Genomic DNA, 20,791 nt, shown 5'->3' with positions numbered 1-20,791 from the left:
CTCGTGGTTCTCATACAAAAAAGAGTCAGTAAATGCAAATAAATGCATTTTCCCAGCATTTTCCTTTTTGTTCCCGCGTTCTGCTTGCATACAGACAGATAGGATATATAGGAAACATGTTGTGACTGCACCTTAAGTCCGCAGTGGGTTTTCATCGCCATAAACTATACAAAAAAAACACACACACAATAAAGAAACTCGAATTTCCCAACCCTGCTAGATATCGTCTGCTTTGTTTGCTTGGTTTGCTTTCAACAACAACTGTTTTAAAAGCTTTCACACTTTAATAACAAAAAAATAAGTTTAATGATAAATTAAGAAAGCAAAGATGGATAAAATTTTAAAAATTAGAGAAAAACATAAGTTACCTGATGTTTCCGAATTAACAGAAAAAATCATTGATAATTTAAATGTACAAAAAAAGGAGGATGAAAAAAGAAAACAGAAAATTGAAGGTAATTACAAATTCCACTTGTCACAAAATATTAATCTTTAGTTAAAAATTCTTTTACTTAATTACAGAACAGGAAACCGAACTTCGAACAGTTTCCTCAAAACTTTCTTCACTCGTAAATGAATTGAGTAATTCCGATAGTATTTTAGAGAAAAAAATTGATGAATTGCAAAAGCACAAGGAAGAAGTTGTAAGTAGAATATTTGTATATTTGTAACAAAATGTACCAAAAATTGTTCTTTCTAGCATTTTTAAAAAAACATCTTTGTTTTTATATAGGAACTTTTAGAATCCGAATTAAAAAAAATTGAAGCTGAGTCGATGAAATTGCGTTTGAAAAGGGATTATTTAAATAACAAGAAGCCAAATCCCAAGGATCAATGTTTACTAGAACAAGGATTGTAAGTATATTTTCATGTATAGATAATAATTAATTCGTAAATACAGAAATTAGAAGGCGATTTCAATTTCAGGCAAAAATATGAATTGTTGAAAGAAATCACTGGAATTCGTTGGAATTATGAAACATTGGATGAAGGCACCAGTGGCTGTATCCTTTTTTCAAACATTTATTTTTCAGGCCTCGCATATTATGACTTCTTCGACTTTTTTCAACTATTTTCAAATAATGCAACTTTTATTGACTTATATTAAATCGTATTATATCGTGTCCTTAATAACATTTACAGATATTCATAATAAGAATACGAATTACATTAAACCTTTTAATTTTGATTCTAAAACAAAAGAGGAAATAGTAAGCGAAGGATTATGGGAGGAGATTGAAAAGTCAACTAATCCCCAAACGTCAGAAGAGGAAGGAAATAAAGAGAAGGAAACGTCAAACTAATTATATTATTAAAATAAAACTTCTTATATTTATAAATAATTCTCTTTTAATTTAATACAAATTTCCTAGCTAATTCTTCCTGAAAGTTTATTAATACTTTTTCTACTGTTTAGAAAAACTCTCTTAAACTTTACGTTTTTTCATCAAATTTACAAGATAATGAAACAAAAGATAAAATGTTAATATACTTAAACCAATTATTGCGACTGCTGTTGTGACGAAAAAGAGCGAACATGACATTACCGTAGCACCAATGATAAAAATTGTCACTGAAAATAGGAATTTATTTTATTTTTTATTACTCCCTGGAATTTATGAAAAAGAAATTAGTTTTCTTACCTTCGAGTATTATAAAACCAGCAATGACAAATGCAACATTGGCGATTACAAATAGAACAAAAATAATTATGGGAAATGCAATTCCAACCATAAGAGCGAACAAACCACAAGTGAAAAATGGATTTGCTTTGGAAAACTCAACCGCTTTTTTCATGTACTCTTGGAGTTCGGGATCTTGAAGAATTTCATTACATTGCCGTTTAATTCTCGCAACTGAAAATTAATGGAAAAAAGAAAAATAATTTAGTTGATGTAAACAATATTGTTTGAAAATCGATTAGTAATTACCAATTATTATTTATCAAGTATTCAGACAATTCGTTTTGATATTAAACAGAAAAATGTACTAAACTCTTGTCAATTAAACTTTAAAGAACATTAATTATTCAAAAATATAAAAAAGGCGAATATTATGAATAATTATTTTTGTACTAAAAATTATATTATTTGTACTTACATAATTTTCCAACTTTTCCTTTAGTGTGCATTTTTTCATCCACTTTTGATATACGTTCCTGTTTAGGAATTACAAACTGCTTTTCCTGTTAAATTAATTGTTTATGAAATTATTTCATAGCACGGCAAAAATGAAATGTCAGAAATGTATTTACCACAATTTCGATTGAATCCATTGCTAAAAAATTACAGTTCTAAATCATGTTTGGAATGTTTTTTTATTAAATTTTCCTCTGTCTAATTTAAATATTTAATCACTTGACTCGCTTGACTTCACATTAAAATTATGTATACACTGTTTACATATTCATTTTCAAAGGTTATATTACTTTCTGAAATTACCGAGAGCCGAGAACAATTTTTTCCGTTGTATCGGATTCGTAAAACAATCGGCCCAATGGAAATAAGTTTTGTCTCTTGATTCTGTCCAACAAAGTGAAAATTCAAATTTCCGTCTTTGACAACTTGACTATTGTAAAAAAAACTAATTTTCTTGATTTTCAAAAACATTCTATCATTCGTTTCAATTAATTTTTCTCCAGGCAATTAATAACAATAATTAACAATTAATCAAGGCAACTTTAATTAAAGAAACTCCAAATTTTATTTCTCACTTTCCTTTATTTTTATTTATTCAGTTATTTTATTGACATTTTGTATTTAATGTTCAGGTCAAAGTATAACAAGTCGATGTTGTTAAAATATAAAGAAAATGTGCGCCAATATTTTTTCTCATTTTTTCTTTCTTTAGATAATTGGATTATATACCTATTATGAAAAATAAAAAAAAATAACAAAATAGTTGTAAATTTCGGAAAATGAAATAACTTATTTAATATTGTACAAATCCTAATCATTTATAAAACGTAATCCAACTCGTATCTAATATACTGATTCTTTGGATCGTTCATTATTCGCGGATAACCAGCAACCAATGCATCTTGTCCTCCGATATAGAGAGAATTGTAAATTTTCCAATAGACATCTCGAACTTTTCGTGCAGGATGAAATAAACCCTGAAAGAAAACAAAGACACATTTTTTTTATCGTGAAAATTCACGTTTCAATTTTTTAGCAATTGAGAAAATTTTTAATTGATTTCGCAGTTTGGAAATCAAAATCGACAAATCAATGTCGTAATTGGAAGGTTTGGAAAATTATTCATGAAATAATAATAATTTATTTAGTTCAGTAGATAAGTGCGAAGCCTGGTAGTTTTTAAAATAAAAATTGAAATTGCATACCTGGAGTGTGTACTGCAGTATTTTTATTGGACCGAGTGCAACTCGCAAACCATCGACAGCGTCCATGAACGCTTGAACCAAATGTGGCGACGTTTCAAAAACATTAGGCCAAACATGATTCAGTAAATGTATTAATGCGTCCTCGCATCCGAAGCCATAGACACCAAGAGCCATGTGTTTAATTGCTGCACACGCCGTTTGCCTATGCACTAAATCTCTGAAGAAAAGAAGACAATTTTAAAAATATAATCGATATAAGTAAATTTCGTAATTCTATTCAATGAAAAACAAAATAGAAATAACATTTTAAAGAAATAGAATAAAAAGAATTGAAAATGAAAATTAATTCACCTGTCCATGAGAGCGTCCTCGAGTAGCGGACTGACTGCGTAAATATAGTCTTTTCCCATTTCGCCAATGTACTCAAATAAGAAGGACAATGACTTGAGAACACCATTTTGAACATTCAACTCAGGTACTCGATATTCATTCATCAAAGCGGGCAAAACTGTGAATGGACTGCACGTCTCGGCAACAATGGCAATCGCCACCGTTGTGCACACACGATTTTGTCTTTCTTGCACTTTCAAATTATTCAATAACGTTGCCAAAACATCGTGAGGTCCAATGGCTTTTGCAATATAACCGAATGTATTGACAGTGGCTCGTCTAATTGCCTTTTTGTGTGCTTTCAATAATTCCAAGAGTTCAAAGCAAATTCTCATCCATTCTCGCGCCGAGACATATTCAGGTCCTCGATCCGCTATCCTACCAACTAAATCAATACAATTCTCTTGTACCTAAAAAAATAGATTTCAAATTAAATCCAATTTTTATTTAATTTTAATTAATTAATTTCATTATCATTTTTAACTTGAAATTTTATTGTAAAAGAAAATTAATAAAACCTTTTCGTGTCTGTTTTTCAAAATAGGCGTTAATCTTGGTAGCAAATCCTTAATTGGTGGAGTCATTTTTGTCATGCCAATGACATTAACAATTGCTTTAAGAGCTCCCAAAATACTTCCTAATACTTCCGGGTATTCTTCACCTAAATATTCGTAGAGAACGACACCCAAGTGTCCCATTAATTTTTCCTGAAATCAGAAAAAAAATTAACATTATTTAAAATAAATGACAAACAAAACAATATCATAATTTCGAATTTTAAACTTTTGTTCCGATTCTTTTTCGAATTTTCCCTTAAAGGAAAAATTAGTCAATTACCTCTTCACATGTTTTCATGACGACAGCAATTCGAGAAATAAGATCCGCTGCTTGTTGACGAACTTTGGCGGATTTATTATTCAACCTCCATAAAATGGTACCGCAAATTTGAGGAAGATAGGCCTTCACTCTTGTGTTCAATGTATTCACTATAGTGCCGAATCCATTAAGCATAACTACATCCTATTTAAATAATAAAATTCATTAAATTTCTCATTATTGCAAATTTTCCAACTATTGCTTTATATTTTTAATTATAATTATTTCCAATTATAATTCAACTGAAATTGATTATAATTCACATAATTAAAGAATAATTCTCTTCTCTTTAAAAAGAAACAATTCGAATAATTTTAGAATTTACCTCGGTAGTTTGTTCCTGGAAAGCGTATAAAATACCATCAATAAGTTGCTCCTCAAGACGATCGTCAACATCAGTAGCACCTAAATTGCCCATAATTTTTTCAATTGTCTCCATAACCATTTTTCGATACTGTTCATTTTCATCTTTCAAATCGTCCACGACTCGATTAATAATTTCTTGCGCTCCAACTTTATTGGCAATTTCAACTGTTGTATCGACCAGCTAAATGGAAAATTCGTTAATTTTAAATTACAATTTTGCAAAATTTAAATATAAAGAAAAAATAAATACAATTTTGTTTTTAATTAAAAAAATTAAATTTTATGAAAATTAAATTATAAACCAAAAAAAATAAATTATAGACCAAAAGAAAATAAACGAACCTGTCTGTAGTTTCTTCTATCGAGTGCCATTCTGTGATTCCAGAAATTCTTGAAGAAATGTGGAAGAATTTCATCTTTTATGTATTGAGCTTCCACACCATCGGTTCCGCAACACTGCTTAACTACCTATATAATCATCAAATTTATCAAAAGAAATTCTATAACATCGACAATTATTAAAATTTGAATAGCAACATTTTTCTTTAAAACAGGAGAAACAAGGTGTTTAACTATGTGTGTAATTACCTAATTATTGTCTATAAAAGCTAGATTTTATTTTCAAATTTTTATATACATATAAAATTTATAAATTGTGTTAAGTTTTTAAGAAGAATTTTTCTTCTGTTCGATTATCTCCTGAATTTCCTCTATGCAAACAATATGTAATTTTGAAAAAAGTTGACAAGTTTCGGACCACTTCTTAAATTTCATGAAAGAATCTAGCGCTTCAGACACTGTTATTTCAGACTCTACAATTTGATAACGTTGTCTATTTCCTTCGGGATTTAAAACTCTTTTCGATTTATTATTTCGGCTTCCACTTTGAAATTCCCCACTACCACCAATTAGTTGACATTGTGCCAATTCGACACAATTATCATCAGTTTGTTCCGATTTAATATTTCCACATTCACTGTTAGGATCAATTTTTCCATGTTGAGCCAATTCGGCGTATTCATATTGTTCCGATTTAATATTTTCGAATTCGATTTCAACTTGTTCGTTACTATCCTCTTGGTATTCCATTTGCTCCACTTTGATATTCACAGATTCAATGATTCTGTCTTGATTACTATTCGTCGATAATCTTCGTTTATTAATAAACTGTGCTGCTATTTCATCATCCGTCAATGGTCGCCAACCACAATCGATATCATTCGTTTCAAACCACATTATAAGATCCTCTTTTGTAATTCTGCGGGAGGAATTCGATGTAATTAAAATTTGAAGAAATTGATCGGCAATTTTGTGGGGAAAACTTAACGATTCGTCGACAATCGAATCGTGCGATAAATCATTCGGATCACTTTCCTCGTGATTGCACCTGTCACCTAAAAGTGGTTTCCAGATTTTCCCCAGTGTTGTTAATTTCAGTTTACACCATATATTGCTTATGAGTCCAAGACTAACTGCTAGATCGAGAGTCTTTAGAAAATCTGCAATGCCTACAATATGCGACAATGCAATTTGCAATAATTTCGTTTTACATTGTTTTTTAAAGAATACCATTAAATCATGATTCATGGGTTGAATCATGGCCGGCACATTTGCCGGTAGATAAACAACTTGAACGTCTTTATTCACTTCATTCAGAGCATTCAAGGATGGATGTGATGGACAATTGTCGAGAATTAGAATAATTTTCCCACTCGAACGACAATTTTTTCGATGCTCGATAGCGTTTGGAATAAATATTTCCTTGTACCTAAAAATTATTATTTTCTTATTATCATATTGATTAGGTCAATTTGTTCAAACTAAAAAAAGTAGCAAAAAAGTAGCTATCGAAAAATTAAACTTGACGAACTCTTTTTAGAAACTTCACAAAACGCGACGCTAACTTCAGAGAATATATATTTAGTTAACTGATTTAGTTTTAGTTGAAATTTCGTTAAATAAAAGAAAAAAAAAATTTTCAGAATGTAATAAAACATTTGTAAATTACCAAAGTAAGAATATTTCTTTGTCCATTAACGATTCATGTTGATTGGTGTAAACAATATTGAAATTGGATAAAAATTGCAGACGCTTCATTCCAAAAGTTCGAGTGACTGCTTTTATCATAAAACATTCCGGCAATTTTTCCTTACAAATTGTCAATAGCGGAAGTTTATAACTGCCATTTGCGTTGGCACAAAATAAAGTTGTCATTTTGTCGTCAAATTCATTTTCACCAGTATTTATATTTTTCTCTTGTCCGAAAGAAATTAGCGTCTGCCAATTAATCTCACACTCATCCGCATTGTAAATATTATCCAATTGTAAATTTTCCATAACCATTTTCTCTTCTAGTATCCATGTGAAATCTTCCCTACTATCGAATTCGTAGGATTTAATACCGTGACGTCGTTTAAAATTCCGTAGCCAACCGTTGCTCGCCTATAAAAATTAACAAAAATAAATTAATAAAAAATAAATAAAATAAAAAATTTAGGTTAGAAAATTCTTTTCCACGACTTACTTTAAATTTTGGAGAAAATGATAATTTTCTATTAAAACTGCGAGCCTTTTCTTGAATAGCTAGACCGTTAATTGATTCGCCCCTGTCTCTGGCTTGTTGAAACCAAATTAAGGTAGCGGCTTCTAAACATTCGTCGGAACTTGTTTTCGATGTTTTCTTCTTCCTCGTTTCGTAATTATTGCAAAAATTTTGTAACAGTTTCGATTCTCGACTCAATAGTCGACAGCAGGTTGACATACTTATTCCATATTCACGGACAATTTCTTCATTCGACGTGCCAGATTTAATCTTTTTTATAACTTCGTGTTGCTCTTCGAACGTTAAAAAACGTTTTTTCTTTTTCGCCAACATTTTTTTTCCTTCGAACCAAAGTTTCAAACTTTTCTTTCAAAAACACTGGTGTAGAATTTTTCAATAAAATGGCTGATAGAACTCCAATCCAATTTCAATTTCAATTTCAATGTTCAGCGTTGGCACTTATACTTGCGTTACGCTGCGTATATACGGCCATGACCTGGTGACTAGTGAATACGGCTTAAGCCTGTGAACAGAGTAAAGTTTGGCGGCGCGAACGCCGACCGACCACGGTGTGCACGGCAACACAGTCGGAGAGCAAATAATAGCACTCCGTCTACGTTCCCGTGAACCAATGTAATTCGAGTAGATAATTATGTTTAAATTATAAAATATAAAAGCATGAGATTAAAGGAAGAAAGTAAATAATTATATTTTAATATTAGCGCGTTTTAAGAATCTAAAAACATGAGAGACGACTCTTGGGTTAGGGTTAGAGAGAAATTGTACACTGCAAAATGGAGGGGGACACTTTAAAGCTCTTGAAAGGGCTTTAATTAAGTCTGGACGAAATGTGTCGAATCTGGGACAAGACCAAAGAATGTGATCGAGATCTTCATCAATATTTGGACAGTGTGGGCAATCGCCAGACTGAATGTAATTTTTTCTAGCGAGACTAGCACCAAGGTTATAGTGATTACTTCTTGCACGACATATAGAAGTGATCCAGAGTCTGCGAGCCACGAAGTTCGCAAACCATGGTTTTCTTCTGGGTTGGTAAAAACATTGTGTGTATTTAGCACCTTTATTTTTGCCTACATCCAGAAAGTATGAGTTGCAGCTATCAGATAGCTGTTTTCGAGCAAGACAAAAGAAGTCAGAATAAGATAGAGGTATGTTTAGTTGTTGAGGATTGGTGGATGCGTCTTTCGCCGCCCTGTCCACTTCCTCGTTTCCATCAATACCTGAGTGACCAGGGATCCAAACGAGGGTAGATGGACGATTTAAATTAGAAAGGATTTTTAAGCGGTTTCTGATAGCAAAAATTATATAAGATTTAATTTTGTAGATGTTTTTAGAAGCTAGGTTTTTAAGAACACTAAGAGAATCTGAGAAAATGACCGTATTAGAAAGATTAGAATTTATAATGTAATCTAAAGTAAATAAAATTGCAAAGGCTTCAAGAGAAAAAATTGAAGCATGTTTTGAAATTTTGAATTTAGAGGTTAAATTTAAAGAAGGACAAACAAAGGCGCATCCAGCCAAGTGTTCCTTTTCTGATTTGGAACCGTCAGTAAAAAAGAAAGTGTGATTTGGAAAGTTAATGTTGGATAGATCCTTAAATAATATTGAAGGTTTAGGAGAGTTTTGAAGTGATTTGCCCCAATTAAGAATAATTTGGGGAGTAAATAAATGATCCTCAAAGAGGAATTCGAAGTAAGGGTCAAGGTCCTTGCTTCTGATTAATTCGCTGTAGGTTTTCGATTTTTCGAAGGCAATTAAAAGAGGAAAATTAAATTTGGTATTAGAATCAATAGTGAGTCGAGAGAGTTCTGCAAGCTTAGCTGGAAGAGGATGAGTGGAATTTGAATAAACTCTGTAGAGATATGTTTTAGCAAGGTAATTAAATCTACTTCTTAAAGGGGGTTCACAACATTCTGCAAGCATTACGTTAATTGGGGTGCTCTGTCTGTAGCCTATGGCTAGTCGCAGAGCTTGGTTACGAATCTTTTCTAAACGCGAAAAATTTTTATGAGACTTAAAGTTAGAGCCTTGTGAACCATAATCAATAGGGCTTCTAATTAGTGAGTCAAAAATGCGAAGTAAAAGTTGAGGATCTGCTCCCCACCAAGTACCTCGAAGCACCTTTAGTACATTTAAAATCTTTCTACTTTTATCACACAAATAGTTAAAATGAGTATCAGAGGAGGAAGATTGATGAAAGTGTATGCCGAGATATTTAACTGAAGGACATGGTTTAATAATATGATTATTTAAAGATAATGTAAGGGTTGGATCATTTAGATCAAGTTTTTTATTACTAAAGATAACAAATTTGGTTTTGACTGGACAAACTTCCAGACCTCTCTCAGACAAGTGATCCGAAAGGGAGTTAAGGCTATTTTGAAGGGAGTTAATTACTTGATTTAAATTTGGGGAACGACATGAAACTGATAAGTCATCAGCAAACTCGTAAATTTCACAATCCGCGGGAATAATAGTATTCAGATTCCTAGTGTATATTGCGAAATTAATTGGACTAAGAATGCTACCTTGTGGAAGGCCAACAGTGCTAGTTCTTGGACCAATAACCACGCCATTAATCTTGACATATATGTTTTTACATTTTATTGAATTGTATATAAAGCGAGATATTGATTCCGGAATGCCAATTGATTTAAGATCATTTACTAAAATATTTGGAACTACGCTAGGGAAAGCACCCTTTATGTCTAAAAAGAGAGCACCGACAAATTCGCGTTGAGCTAAGCCTGACCAAATTTCTGTCGAGATTAAGGCAAGATTATCCGTACAAGATTTGCCCTTCCGAAAACCGAATTGGTAAGGACTAAGGATTTTATCGCGTTCTATAAGCCAAGTGAGTCTATTATAAATAAGTTTTTCTGCGACTTTAAAGAGACAAGAGGCCAAAGAAATAGGTCGAAATTTACCAGGTGAAGATGAGGATTTTGGAAGGAAAAAGATAAGAAAATTGTTCCAAGAAGGAGGAAAAGTTCCGCTGGAAATTATTCTATTAAAGATTGATAAGAGGGGTGATAGGGACTCTTCTGGAAAATGTTGAATAATATTAAAATCAATTTTGTCAAGGCCTGGGGAGGATTTAGTTTTACAAGATTTAATTACTATTAATAGTTCTGATAAAGAAAAGGCTGATTCTAGAAATGGGTTATTATCGAAATTATTGGGAAAATTGTCGTGGAATACCGTAGGGGGATAGAGTTCATCCACAAGGGAGTGGAGTTTATCTATCGTTTCTCTATCTGCTGAGCATGAAGCTGTTGCAGGTTGAGTAAATCGGTTTTTAAAAGACTTTATTATGGCCCATATTTTTGTTAAAGGAGTATGTCTGTCCAGGGAATCGCAGAAGTTTTTAAATGATTGACGTCTAGCCTCACTAAGCGTGCGCTTAGCTATGGCTTCCGCTTTTTTATAATTAAGAAAATTTGAGTAATTAGCTAACTTTTTATAATTTTTAAAAGCTACTTTTCTATTATTAATGGCTTCATCGCATTTATTGTCCCACCAAGGTGCAGGAACAAAAGGTTTTCTGGAAGAGGTAGCATTCTTATTCGCGGGAGCGTTTTTCCGTTGAGGACATGCTGTTTTAATTGACAAGTCAACGAGTTCTACAAAATTATTATAATCAGAGATAGGATTATCAGTGTATAAAATATCAGAATTTGACTCCACGGATGAACGCAGTGTGGTGGAGAATAGGGTCCAATTTATATTTCTTAAATTATATTTGTGAGAGGAAAAAGATGCCATTGGTATTGAAATGCCCAATGACGAAAGAATAGGAAGATGATCACTACCCAGCGGATCGTCAAGGACATTCCAAGATGAGGATGTGAAAAGGTTTGAAGAGACGAGAGTAAGATCCAATGCAGAACCGGGATTAGGTGGCCGACCTACCATGGTAGGTGAGCCATCATTTAAGAGGATGAGGTCCATCTCATCCAGTTCTTCACATAAGTTACGCGCATTGGGACAGACATAAGAGCCTCCCCAAAGAGTGCTATGACAATTAAAATCTCCTCCGATAAAAACGGAGTTGAATCCAGAATTTTTGATTGAATTAAAGAAGCGTTTCCAATAATTAAGGGGGGTTTGTCTACCAGGGACTCTATAAACAGAAACTATTAATAATTCACCCAAAGAAGAGTCAATTGAGACAGCGAGTGATTCAAGTTCGTCTTCCTGAGTAAAAATTGTTGAAATTTTTGAAAATATCAAGCTTTTGCGAATGGCGATAATGAGACCACCACCCTTATTTACTATTCTGTCGCTTCTAATAATATTAAATTGTTTTAAAATTTTTAAATTATGGTTTTTATCGGGTTTTAAAAAGGTTTCGGAAAGAAGGAGGACGTCGAATTTATTAGAGAGACTTTGAATTTCGGGTGCCTTTTTAGAGACACCTCGGCAATTCCATTGCAGGATATTTATTTTAGACAATTGATCCATTAATGTTGTTGTTTACGGAGTTGAACAATAAGAGAATGCTTTCTATAATAGTATTAAGTAGACTTTCGTTGTGTTTTGTTTTTTCTGGTGAAGAACTGGATGAAAGTTGTGTGACATGATCTTTGATCATGGAGATTAGGAATGAAGGGAAGGATTCATGGTTGGAAGTTTGATCAATAGTGTTAGATGTTGAAGGATTAGACATGGAACGAGAAGCAGAGAGGGCAAAACCATTAGGAAGATCGCTACCGTCTCTACCATTGTTCCATTGTGTTGCGTAGAAGGAGTTAGTTCTTTTCCGTGACTGGGGCGTGCCAATTTTTTGGGTGGCAGGTCCAATCATGGGACTTCTCCGTTTTTGAGATGAGAGATTTGTGATGTCTGAAAAAAGTTGAGAAGAGTTTTGATTTGTCGAAGAAGGAGCTGGGATTTCTCCAAGCTGTGGAAAATTTGAGAAGTTGAAAGAGTTCGGGGTTGCACCTGTGTTTCTAGGTCGAAGGATAGCTTTTGCTTCAATGAAGGAGAGTCTGTGTATGGTAGCGTAAGTACGGATTTCCTTTTGAAAGGTGAATTCCGGACAATCCTTGGATGTAGCCAGATGAGGACCAGAGCAGTTTACACATTTTGGTGTCTTTGAAGTGTTTGGACAAGGGTTGGCTGTGTCATGGGTGGTGTTTTCCCCGCAGGACTTGCATCGTGGTTGAGAGCGACAGTGTTTGGCGATGTGACCAAACCTAAAGCATTTCATACATATACGAGGGTTCGGAAAGTAAGGACGAATGGGACTTGACCCTTTGTAGACCGCTACTCTTTGAGGAAGGACCGTACCCTGAAAGGTCAGTAGGACGGTTTTCGACGGAACGAACTTAAACTCCTTGGTTTTTTCGTCGTAAACTTTGCGATTAAAACGCCGCGCTTGGATAATTTTGATTTTATTTACGTGTGGGCCCATAACCTCACCATACTCAATAATTTCCTCAACTGTGATATCCGTGTCGACATCGTTCATAATTCCCTGACAAGAAACGAAACTTGTAGGGATAATGCCTATCAGACCGTGAGATGACAGCTGGGGGTGATTGAGCAGTTGATTCGCCACTTGACCCGATTTTACGGTAACTCTAACTTTACCCCGTCCACTTTGATTAATTTCGACGATTTTGTTTGGGAATAACGGATGAAGGATACGACCGACGGACATAGGGCCGAGGTCCTTTTTAAAATCAGCTGATTTGGGATCTCGTTGGATAAAAATTGCACAGTTGCTTTTTAGAGAATTATCATAGCTGGGTGTCTGATTAGTGTTTGTGTTAGTTTTGTCGGATGTGTCTGAGTTTGTTTGTTTTGTGCGCTGAGTTGGTGAAGGATTTTCCTTAGATGCGTCAGAGTCGTGAGTTTGAGATGGTTTAATAATATGCGAATCATTGTTGCAGTGTTTTTTCGCGGTGAGATTCGATAAATCGTCGCGATTTTCGTTTAAACCCTTTAAAAGAACTAAACTGTTCGCGGCGTTTTCGACATCCATTTGGGTTTGAGGGGAGAGGGGAGGACCATAGTCATCCCCAAAGCCGTCCATCATGTTTGAAGAACCGGAGGAAAACCCTCCGGTTAATATACTTTTATGCCAAGACAGAGCTTTAATGGAAACTACTCGAATTCAAAATGGCCGGTCGGTTGACACGCGGTCCGCGCGGTAGAGAAACGCTGACTTGGTCGTGCTAAGCAGCACGAAAACCTGAAAGCTTTCTCCACACTACACTACATAAATTCGACTACGCTTCGGTAGGAAAATCACGATTCACAAAAGACGGCAATATGCACAAATAGCGTAAACTTTCATTACGAATGTAACACACGATGCGCTCGGTATCACCGCTCGCGAGGAACTCCAGAACTCCAATCCATGAAGTTTCGATCGAAAGTGACGCCAGCCAGTGACGCACTTGGTTTGTGTATATCAAGGGGGGGAAGGGCAGTGAGAACAGGAGCGTATCACAAGGTTGCCACAAAAATGTAACTTTATTTTTCGCTGATTTTCAAACAGAACTTTGATTTTTTCCCTGACCCCAAAGAATATTCTGATTCACTCTCAAAATGATTAGATACTCAAAAAAATATGGTTTATTAAATTTATTTACAAATTTCTTCAAAAGCAAAATTATTCGAAAACATCAATAACTTAATTTTTAAATAAATATTTAATTATTATTTTTCCATGAGAATAAAAATTTTTCAAAAGATTCAAATTCAAACCTTTTGAAATTGAACAACTCATAAGAATATTATTATTGAATTGCGAAAAACTTTTAAAAATAATTGAAATTTTGCGTAGAATTTTATTAAAATTTTTTAAAATAATTGAATTTATGGCGAAAATTTTTGCTATTTGTAAAGATAATTGAATTTTTGACGAGATATTCGTTTGAATTTTTAAAAATAATTGAATTTCTTTAAAGAATTTAAATAATAATTACTTTTTAAAAGAATTGAATTCTTGTGTCAAGGATTTAAATTTTAGGCGCGAAAATATATCAATTTCCTGTTTAACGATAAATCGGAAGTGTGTGAATAGACTGATCGGATATGAGTTCAGGTTCAGTTCGTCTTGAGCGTTGTGACGAAAAACATTGTTCGGTAAAACGTGCGTGTGCGATATACGATTCACTGATTCAGAAATCTGTTCGATATAATTATTTACATTATTTCATTTTTGCTATTCTAAAGTTTATATTTTCATGTGGCAACCCTGTAACAACTCACAGGAACGTATTAAAAGAAAAATGTCACATAAATAACAAGAGAAAAGAATTTCTTACCTTGAGGACAATTTTCTTCATTTCCTCATCGGGCGACTGGAATTCACGAATGAGAATCAACATTACTTCACGGGTATAATAATTAGCGTATTCAGCGTCCATAAGTGGAATGAGATAACCAATGGCCTTTAAAAAGGCGGCGAGACCTTTTCCACGATGTGTTCGAATACCTTTCCACAGTGGTTTGAGAACCGAGTCAAAGCTCTCGATACCGTAGGGTGTCGCAGCTTCCGCCAATGCAGCAATAGCCAGAGCCGTGATGGTGCGAACTTTCTGTTGTTCGTCAACTAAACCGTGCTCAATAATTTCCACCAAACTCTTCAAATGCGGTAGAATAGCGCAGCCCATTAAAATGGCAATCTGCTGAACAATCTTGATACCCGTGTGACGTGCTTGCCACGATTTCTTACTGCGACAAACGGCCTTCAAGAATGGCAATAGCGACGGTATTCCCAGGGCCGATGCGACGACGGCGAAGGCTCTCGCCGTTGTATTCCGCACGTATTCATCAATATTGTCAATATCGGGTCTCATTGTCGAAATCATTGTCGCCAAACCGGCGGCTTTCGCTAAATTCGAAATAATTTCTCTGCCTTCAACGCGAGCGTAGTAGTCCTCGTCGATTAGGAGCGGTTCAATGACGACCAGAATCTGAAATTAAATCCAAATTTCGTTAAATTTGTCCTTTTTGAAAATTAAATATATAAATAAAATTAAATGTGCTCCCAAGAAGTAAATTATAGAAATAGAAAAAATTGCGTCACAAATAAAAAATACTCACTTTGTGAACGTAAGGTCTGACCAAATCGTCCAGTTTATAGAGAATTCTGTCAATGACTTTAACAAGAAGATGTCTCTCCTGATCCTCGAGAGTAGGCGACATGAGAAGAGGTAAAATTTGATTGAATAGTGGACCAGCGCCAAACTCCCTGGCCTTATCTGTAATTTGCCGAAGAGCAGCTTTTCGCATTGGTGGTGTGCCATTTTTGATTTTCAACAACAATTTCATTATTTTCCGCTCCTTCTGATCCTCTGGACTCAATGTCTCCTCATCGACGTCCACCAACAATTTATCAAAATACTGAGCATCTTCTGGTTTCATAAACGGTAAATTCCCTTTCGGTTGATTGTCCATGTACTTGGCATTTCTGTCCTCCGTCTGCATGAAGAAACCCTGCGGAGTGCCAGCAATTGGCGTTGGAGTTGCGGTCAACTTCCTCGCCGGTGTGCGAATTGGAATATAACCAGCAGGCACTTGCAGCACTTTATAGCCCGGGGGGAACATGGCGTCAAGTTCATCGTCCGTCAGCGGTTTGTTGCGCTCGTCGATTTCTCGTTCCCAGCGATATGCCTGCAATTGTTCCGGTGTCATGGACATTAGGTGACCGGGTGTCGGTGTGGCCATTCCCATTGCTTTTGGACCGGTCGGAGTGACTCCGGAGGGAGTTAGGATTGACGACTGATGTGGCGTTGCCAGAGGTGTGGCCGGTGTTTGCGGTGTCATTGAACCTGGAGTTTGATTCGATGGAGTTTCATCCCATCTGCTGCGTCGCTTACTCGCCGATGGTGTTGGCGTTTCTTGGATTAAATCACCGGCTACTCGGTCCGTTCTGGGGGTTTCGGCCCAACCGCTTCCATGACCTGGCGTCTCTGTTAATAAGAACAATGTTCTAATTAATTCTTTTAAGTCGAAAAAAATATAGAAATTTATCGCAACGTATAAATGTGGATATTAGAAAATAATTAATAATAATTAAATATAATTACCCCTCTCGGTTTTTGGTGTTTCATCCCAACGATTTCTTCGACTGGATAATTTCTCGTGAGACGGAGTTTCCCTTCCAGGTGTTGCAGCGCCAGGAGTCGCGTGTCCAGGAGTTGCGTCCCACATTCTTGTACTGACACCAGGCGTCGCACCAGGAGTTTCGCCGCCTTTTCCATGTCCCGGTGTCTCGTCCCATCTAATCGTCGCTGGTGTTGCCTAATTAAAAAAAAATTCGAGTCATTACGGACTTTTTTTTTAAAAAACTGACTTTTACGGGATTTACGGATCTAGTTCTAGTCCTGTAAATATGAATCTAAAATAAAATGTCAGAAAAATTTTCTTACGTCTGCATTATCCCAAGAAGTTGGAGTTGCAGCGGCGCTGGTCGATTTTTTTGGCGTCGGAGCGTCATCGGTCTGATCCCATCGGCCGCGTTTTTTCGGCGCCACTTTTGTTTCTCCATTTGATTTTAAAGTACCATCTCGAGCTTTTTCTACCAACTTTCTTCTTATCTAAGGAAAAGAAACAGTAAATTTTAATTCACGAAAACTTTCATTAAATAGATAATTCGCAAATGAAATAAATATTTTCAATTTAATAATTAATTTTTTCAAATAACAATAATAGTAATGTAATTTTAATAACGAAAATAATATAAAATTCACCTCTGTTTCTTCTCCTTTCAATTGCTGTTCTCTCATAATCTCGGTGTAAGTCCTGGAGCCGACATCGGGAGTTTTGCCACCTGCAATCATGAATCAAATGTCACGCAAAGCGCAACAGTTAGTTTCTTTTGATCAAAGAATATTTATAATTTCTATATTTTGAATTTGTTGCTGACCTAACCAACTTCAAAAAAAGTATTTCTTTTTTTGTTCTTAGAATATTTCAAATATATTCTAAGAAAGCTACTGAGATCACTCTCATTTTTGTTTTCAACCCTTTTGTCTTCTACCTGCGCGAATAATGAAAATTTATTTTTTGAAAAATTCTAATATTTTTTTTTGTCTCAGAAAAAGAGAAAGAAAAAAATGCAGGTAGGAATGATTCGTCAGTAGCTAGCTGTGTATCATACGTACGTGGAGAATTGCCGCCATTAGGGAGCATTGTCCTGCTCTCATCTCTTCCACATCGAAAAATACTTTAGCCATCTAAAAATCAACTCATTCTTGTTATTAATAATATTTGCATTCAGACCATTCATTCTATTCATTTGAAAGAACACGTTCTCCAAAAAACCTGCATTAAAAGCCAATAATCATTTTATTATAAAACTGAAAATTTAATTAATCGAAAGTCAGCAAATTTCTTTTCTTTGACTCTTTTTTGGAAAATTATTTTCTAATTTAAAAATTTTTTTTGTAAAATCTACAATTCTAAATTCGACTCACAATTTTTCTAATCATATTAATAATTAATTTTTTTAAAAATAAGAATTGCAATATTTAGAGCGTCAACACTTTTGGCTTATCAATATTTGAAACAGGTTTTTTGAATAGGGCTTTTTTTACATCTCAGTATCGTTTTGACCTTTGATTTATAGTACCCTGGATAAGTTGATGATTCCGAATGTGCAGACCGCCACTAAGATTGGAAAAAAACGGTAACATTAGTATGAGCTCGAACGAAACTCACTCATTCTTTACCATTCAATCCAGACTATCAAAAAAAAAAGAAAAAATAAATACATCAACCATAAGCAGATCTTGTCTACAGTATTTGAAAAAAAATTTTAATTGTTTCGTGGAAATTGTCCGTGTGGTATAATTAATTTTTGTCGATACATTTCAAAATTGAAATTGAATCGAAATAAAATTAAATATTTGAAATAGGCGGCTGTTATAAAGTAATATTTGCATTATTAATCAGCAAAAAAATAGAAAATAGCGAGAAAAATATAGAAGAGTAAAGCTAAAATAATCTTTTTCTCAAACTGATTTTTATTTTACAGTTTAGAAAAGCATCTTTAGTTGTCAATAGCAAAAAGTTACGAATGAGAAACAAAAGCAATACTTGAAAATGTTTAAAATATTAAATTTTCCATCGTCATATTTGTAGAAAATACTGGATCTTAAATTTAAAAGAAAAAACGTTTTACTACTAAGTAGTAAAAATTTATAGTAAACTATAAAATAGTATTTTTTTAATAATCTTTAATACTATTTTCCGTAAAAATTTATACTTTCCTCTAATGTGACGAAAGAAAAAAAATTAAATTAAATGTTTCATTATTTTTAAGTGAAGCAATTATGAAAAAATATTCTTTATATTTTGCAAAAAATATCTTATCTTTTAAAAAATACTTTTTCATTTTTCCTTCATATCATCGAATTAATACTAAATGAAGAAATAATGTGCTTTATGCTTTCGAGAAAATAAAGACACTGAGCCCCCAGGTGAAATAATTTTAGCATTGAATAAAATTTACGAAAAGAGAGAATAAAACAAGAACTGAATAATTTAAATTCACTGGTTTTAATATTTATTTTATTCATTTTGAAAGAATGAAATTAATTCCCCGGAGCTCAATTGAAAATTCTTAATATACAAATAAACGTACCTTCTTATATGAAAAGAAAACTTTTAATAAAAGAATACCAACCTTCGGCAAAAGGATCAACTCGTTCTGGTGATATTTTCATAAGACGTCTCTTCTGTCTGTAATCGTCTTCTCTCTCAATTATTTTCGCCGTTCGTCTGTCCGCAAATGGATCGTAATCTTTTTGGCTCTAAAAACAAACAAGAAAACTTTATACACAAAAGAAAAATACTTCCTCGAATGAAAGAAAGAAAATATTTTCTAAAAGTACAAAAGGAAATTTGGATTAAATTGTAAAACAAAGTGAAACTTACTCGAGAAACATCATTGAGTACCGAAGCAGGAGCCGTGTAACCAGGTCTGTTTTTGCTGAACGTAGATGAGTCGTAATCATCATCCTAATAAAGAGACGATTATTTTAGTATTAAAACTTCTTGTTAATAATAAATTTATAGAAAAAAAGATAACATTTAAATGCAAATTATCAAATATTAATATAGATATTTAAAAATTGTTTTAAATAATGGAACAAACCTCCATTTCATCTTCGACAACTGTCGTTGAATATTTCATGTTATCGAATCTATTGGATCTGTCATAAATATCTGTATCATAAAATCCAGTCGTTCCCAAACCGACTTGGTCATTTTCGCCTGCCATTGCATTGTCATTTTCATGATCTCTCTGATTGACAATTTCCTTCTTTCTAGACTGGAATTCACGAATTTGTGCTTCAATGTCTGAAATAATTCAAAAATAATTTTTTCACACTATAAAAATCGAAATGAGTTACATTCAACCCTAAAAAATATGTTTTGGTATAATATTTGGAAAAAAGTCGAAAAAGTAACAATTTTTGAAAATAAGTCAATTTTCTAAATTTCCCTGACTTTACTGACAAAAATGTTGGTTTACTGACATGCGGCCATCCTGGTTTTTTTTTGTTTAAGATAATCATAGTTTGAATAAAATATATAATTAAAAATTGTATTTCAATGAAAACTTTAATATACATTCAGATAATTCAAATTCATAATGATTAATATTAAATGTATTAAATCGATCATTTTTTATTTTAGGTTATGTCTTCTTCAACTTATTTATTTATATTTCCATGTATTTATTAAAAAAAATGTAATAGGCAAAAATGTCAAATGTAGATAAAGTTTAAAAACTTGATTGATTAATATAATACTTTCTACACTACTTTTATGGAAAAGGCGAAGTTTAATTACGTATTTATTAGTTTTTCTTTTTTTCAATAAGAGAGAATTTTATAGCTCGAGATTATGTTTAATGGTTGAGCATAAAATCCCCTTCTTGTGAATTTCTTTATCATTATTATAAAACTTATTAGTTAAAACTAATTATTATTTGCGTTTTAAACGAAAAGTACAGAAAAAGTTGTAATTCTATCGAGAAATATACAACTATAGTTACCTTCGTGTGTCCGTGGAATGGAATCCATTGTGGACTGTAGTGATAAACCTTAATTGAAATCTAATATATATTCTTCTTTAATCCGAAGTCCTGGCTCAATAATGTATTCGAAATTAAACACAATTAAACAGATGGAAAAAAATTATGCAAAACTGACAAATTTATAATCATTAACAACTCGGTCAATAGCCGCCATTTTGAAGAATATCGTCAGCGCCGCAGGGAAACC

The 20,791-nt window shown here is 33.5% G+C and overlaps 4 protein-coding genes across 6 annotated transcripts; 1 reads left to right on the top strand and 3 right to left on the bottom strand.

Annotated features, from left to right (window-relative positions):
* Positions 1–219: 219 nt before the first annotated feature.
* LOC122504206 lies at positions 220–1,340 on the top strand. The gene is made up of 5 exons (XM_043615148.1): positions 220–455; positions 523–644; positions 734–855; positions 928–1,004; positions 1,144–1,340. The coding sequence occupies exons 1-5, from the start codon at positions 329–331 to the stop codon at positions 1,302–1,304; spliced, it is 609 nt and encodes a 202-aa protein (XP_043471083.1). The 5' UTR covers positions 220–328; the 3' UTR covers positions 1,305–1,340.
* Positions 1,305–2,443, bottom strand: LOC122504207. Its single transcript, XM_043615149.1, has 4 exons — positions 2,255–2,443; positions 2,101–2,185; positions 1,644–1,856; positions 1,305–1,573 (listed from the first exon to the last, which is right to left on the bottom strand). The coding sequence occupies exons 1-4, from the start codon at positions 2,273–2,275 to the stop codon at positions 1,428–1,430; spliced, it is 465 nt and encodes a 154-aa protein (XP_043471084.1). The 5' UTR covers positions 2,276–2,443; the 3' UTR covers positions 1,305–1,427.
* Positions 2,444–2,700: 257 nt separating this feature from the next.
* Positions 2,701–20,781, bottom strand: LOC122504200 (splicing factor 3B subunit 1). 3 transcript variants are annotated; one of them, XM_043615141.1, is made up of 16 exons: positions 20,563–20,781; positions 19,657–19,862; positions 19,437–19,520; positions 19,186–19,312; positions 17,249–17,328; positions 16,928–17,095; positions 16,586–16,799; positions 15,600–16,468; positions 14,819–15,469; positions 5,318–5,443; positions 4,935–5,156; positions 4,571–4,753; positions 4,252–4,440; positions 3,695–4,143; positions 3,344–3,560; positions 2,701–3,115 (listed from the first exon to the last, which is right to left on the bottom strand). In XM_043615141.1, the coding sequence occupies exons 1-16, from the start codon at positions 20,588–20,590 to the stop codon at positions 2,957–2,959; spliced, it is 3,972 nt and encodes a 1,323-aa protein (XP_043471076.1). In that variant the 5' UTR covers positions 20,591–20,781; the 3' UTR covers positions 2,701–2,956. The 3 variants fall into 3 exon arrangements, with proteins under 3 accessions (XP_043471076.1, XP_043471078.1, XP_043471077.1); XM_043615143.1 differs by lacking the exons at positions 19,186–19,312; positions 19,437–19,520; positions 19,657–19,862; positions 20,563–20,781 and adding exons at positions 17,663–17,734; positions 18,114–18,128; XM_043615142.1 differs by lacking the exons at positions 19,186–19,312; positions 19,437–19,520; positions 19,657–19,862; positions 20,563–20,781 and adding an exon at positions 17,663–18,114.
* On the bottom strand, positions 5,565–7,929 carry LOC122504202 (jerky protein homolog-like). Its single transcript, XM_043615145.1, has 3 exons — positions 7,500–7,929; positions 6,984–7,417; positions 5,565–6,743 (listed from the first exon to the last, which is right to left on the bottom strand). The coding sequence occupies exons 1-3, from the start codon at positions 7,848–7,850 to the stop codon at positions 5,642–5,644; spliced, it is 1,887 nt and encodes a 628-aa protein (XP_043471080.1). The 5' UTR covers positions 7,851–7,929; the 3' UTR covers positions 5,565–5,641.
* Positions 20,782–20,791: the final 10 nt, after the last annotated feature.

Source organism: Leptopilina heterotoma, unplaced genomic scaffold (genome assembly GCF_015476425.1).
Source record: "Leptopilina heterotoma isolate Lh14 unplaced genomic scaffold, ASM1547642v1 Lhet_286, whole genome shotgun sequence".
Lineage (NCBI taxonomy): Eukaryota > Metazoa > Arthropoda > Insecta > Hymenoptera > Figitidae > Leptopilina > Leptopilina heterotoma.
Note: the sequence above shows the minus strand (reverse complement) of the source record. Positions and strands in the feature narration are given on the sequence as shown.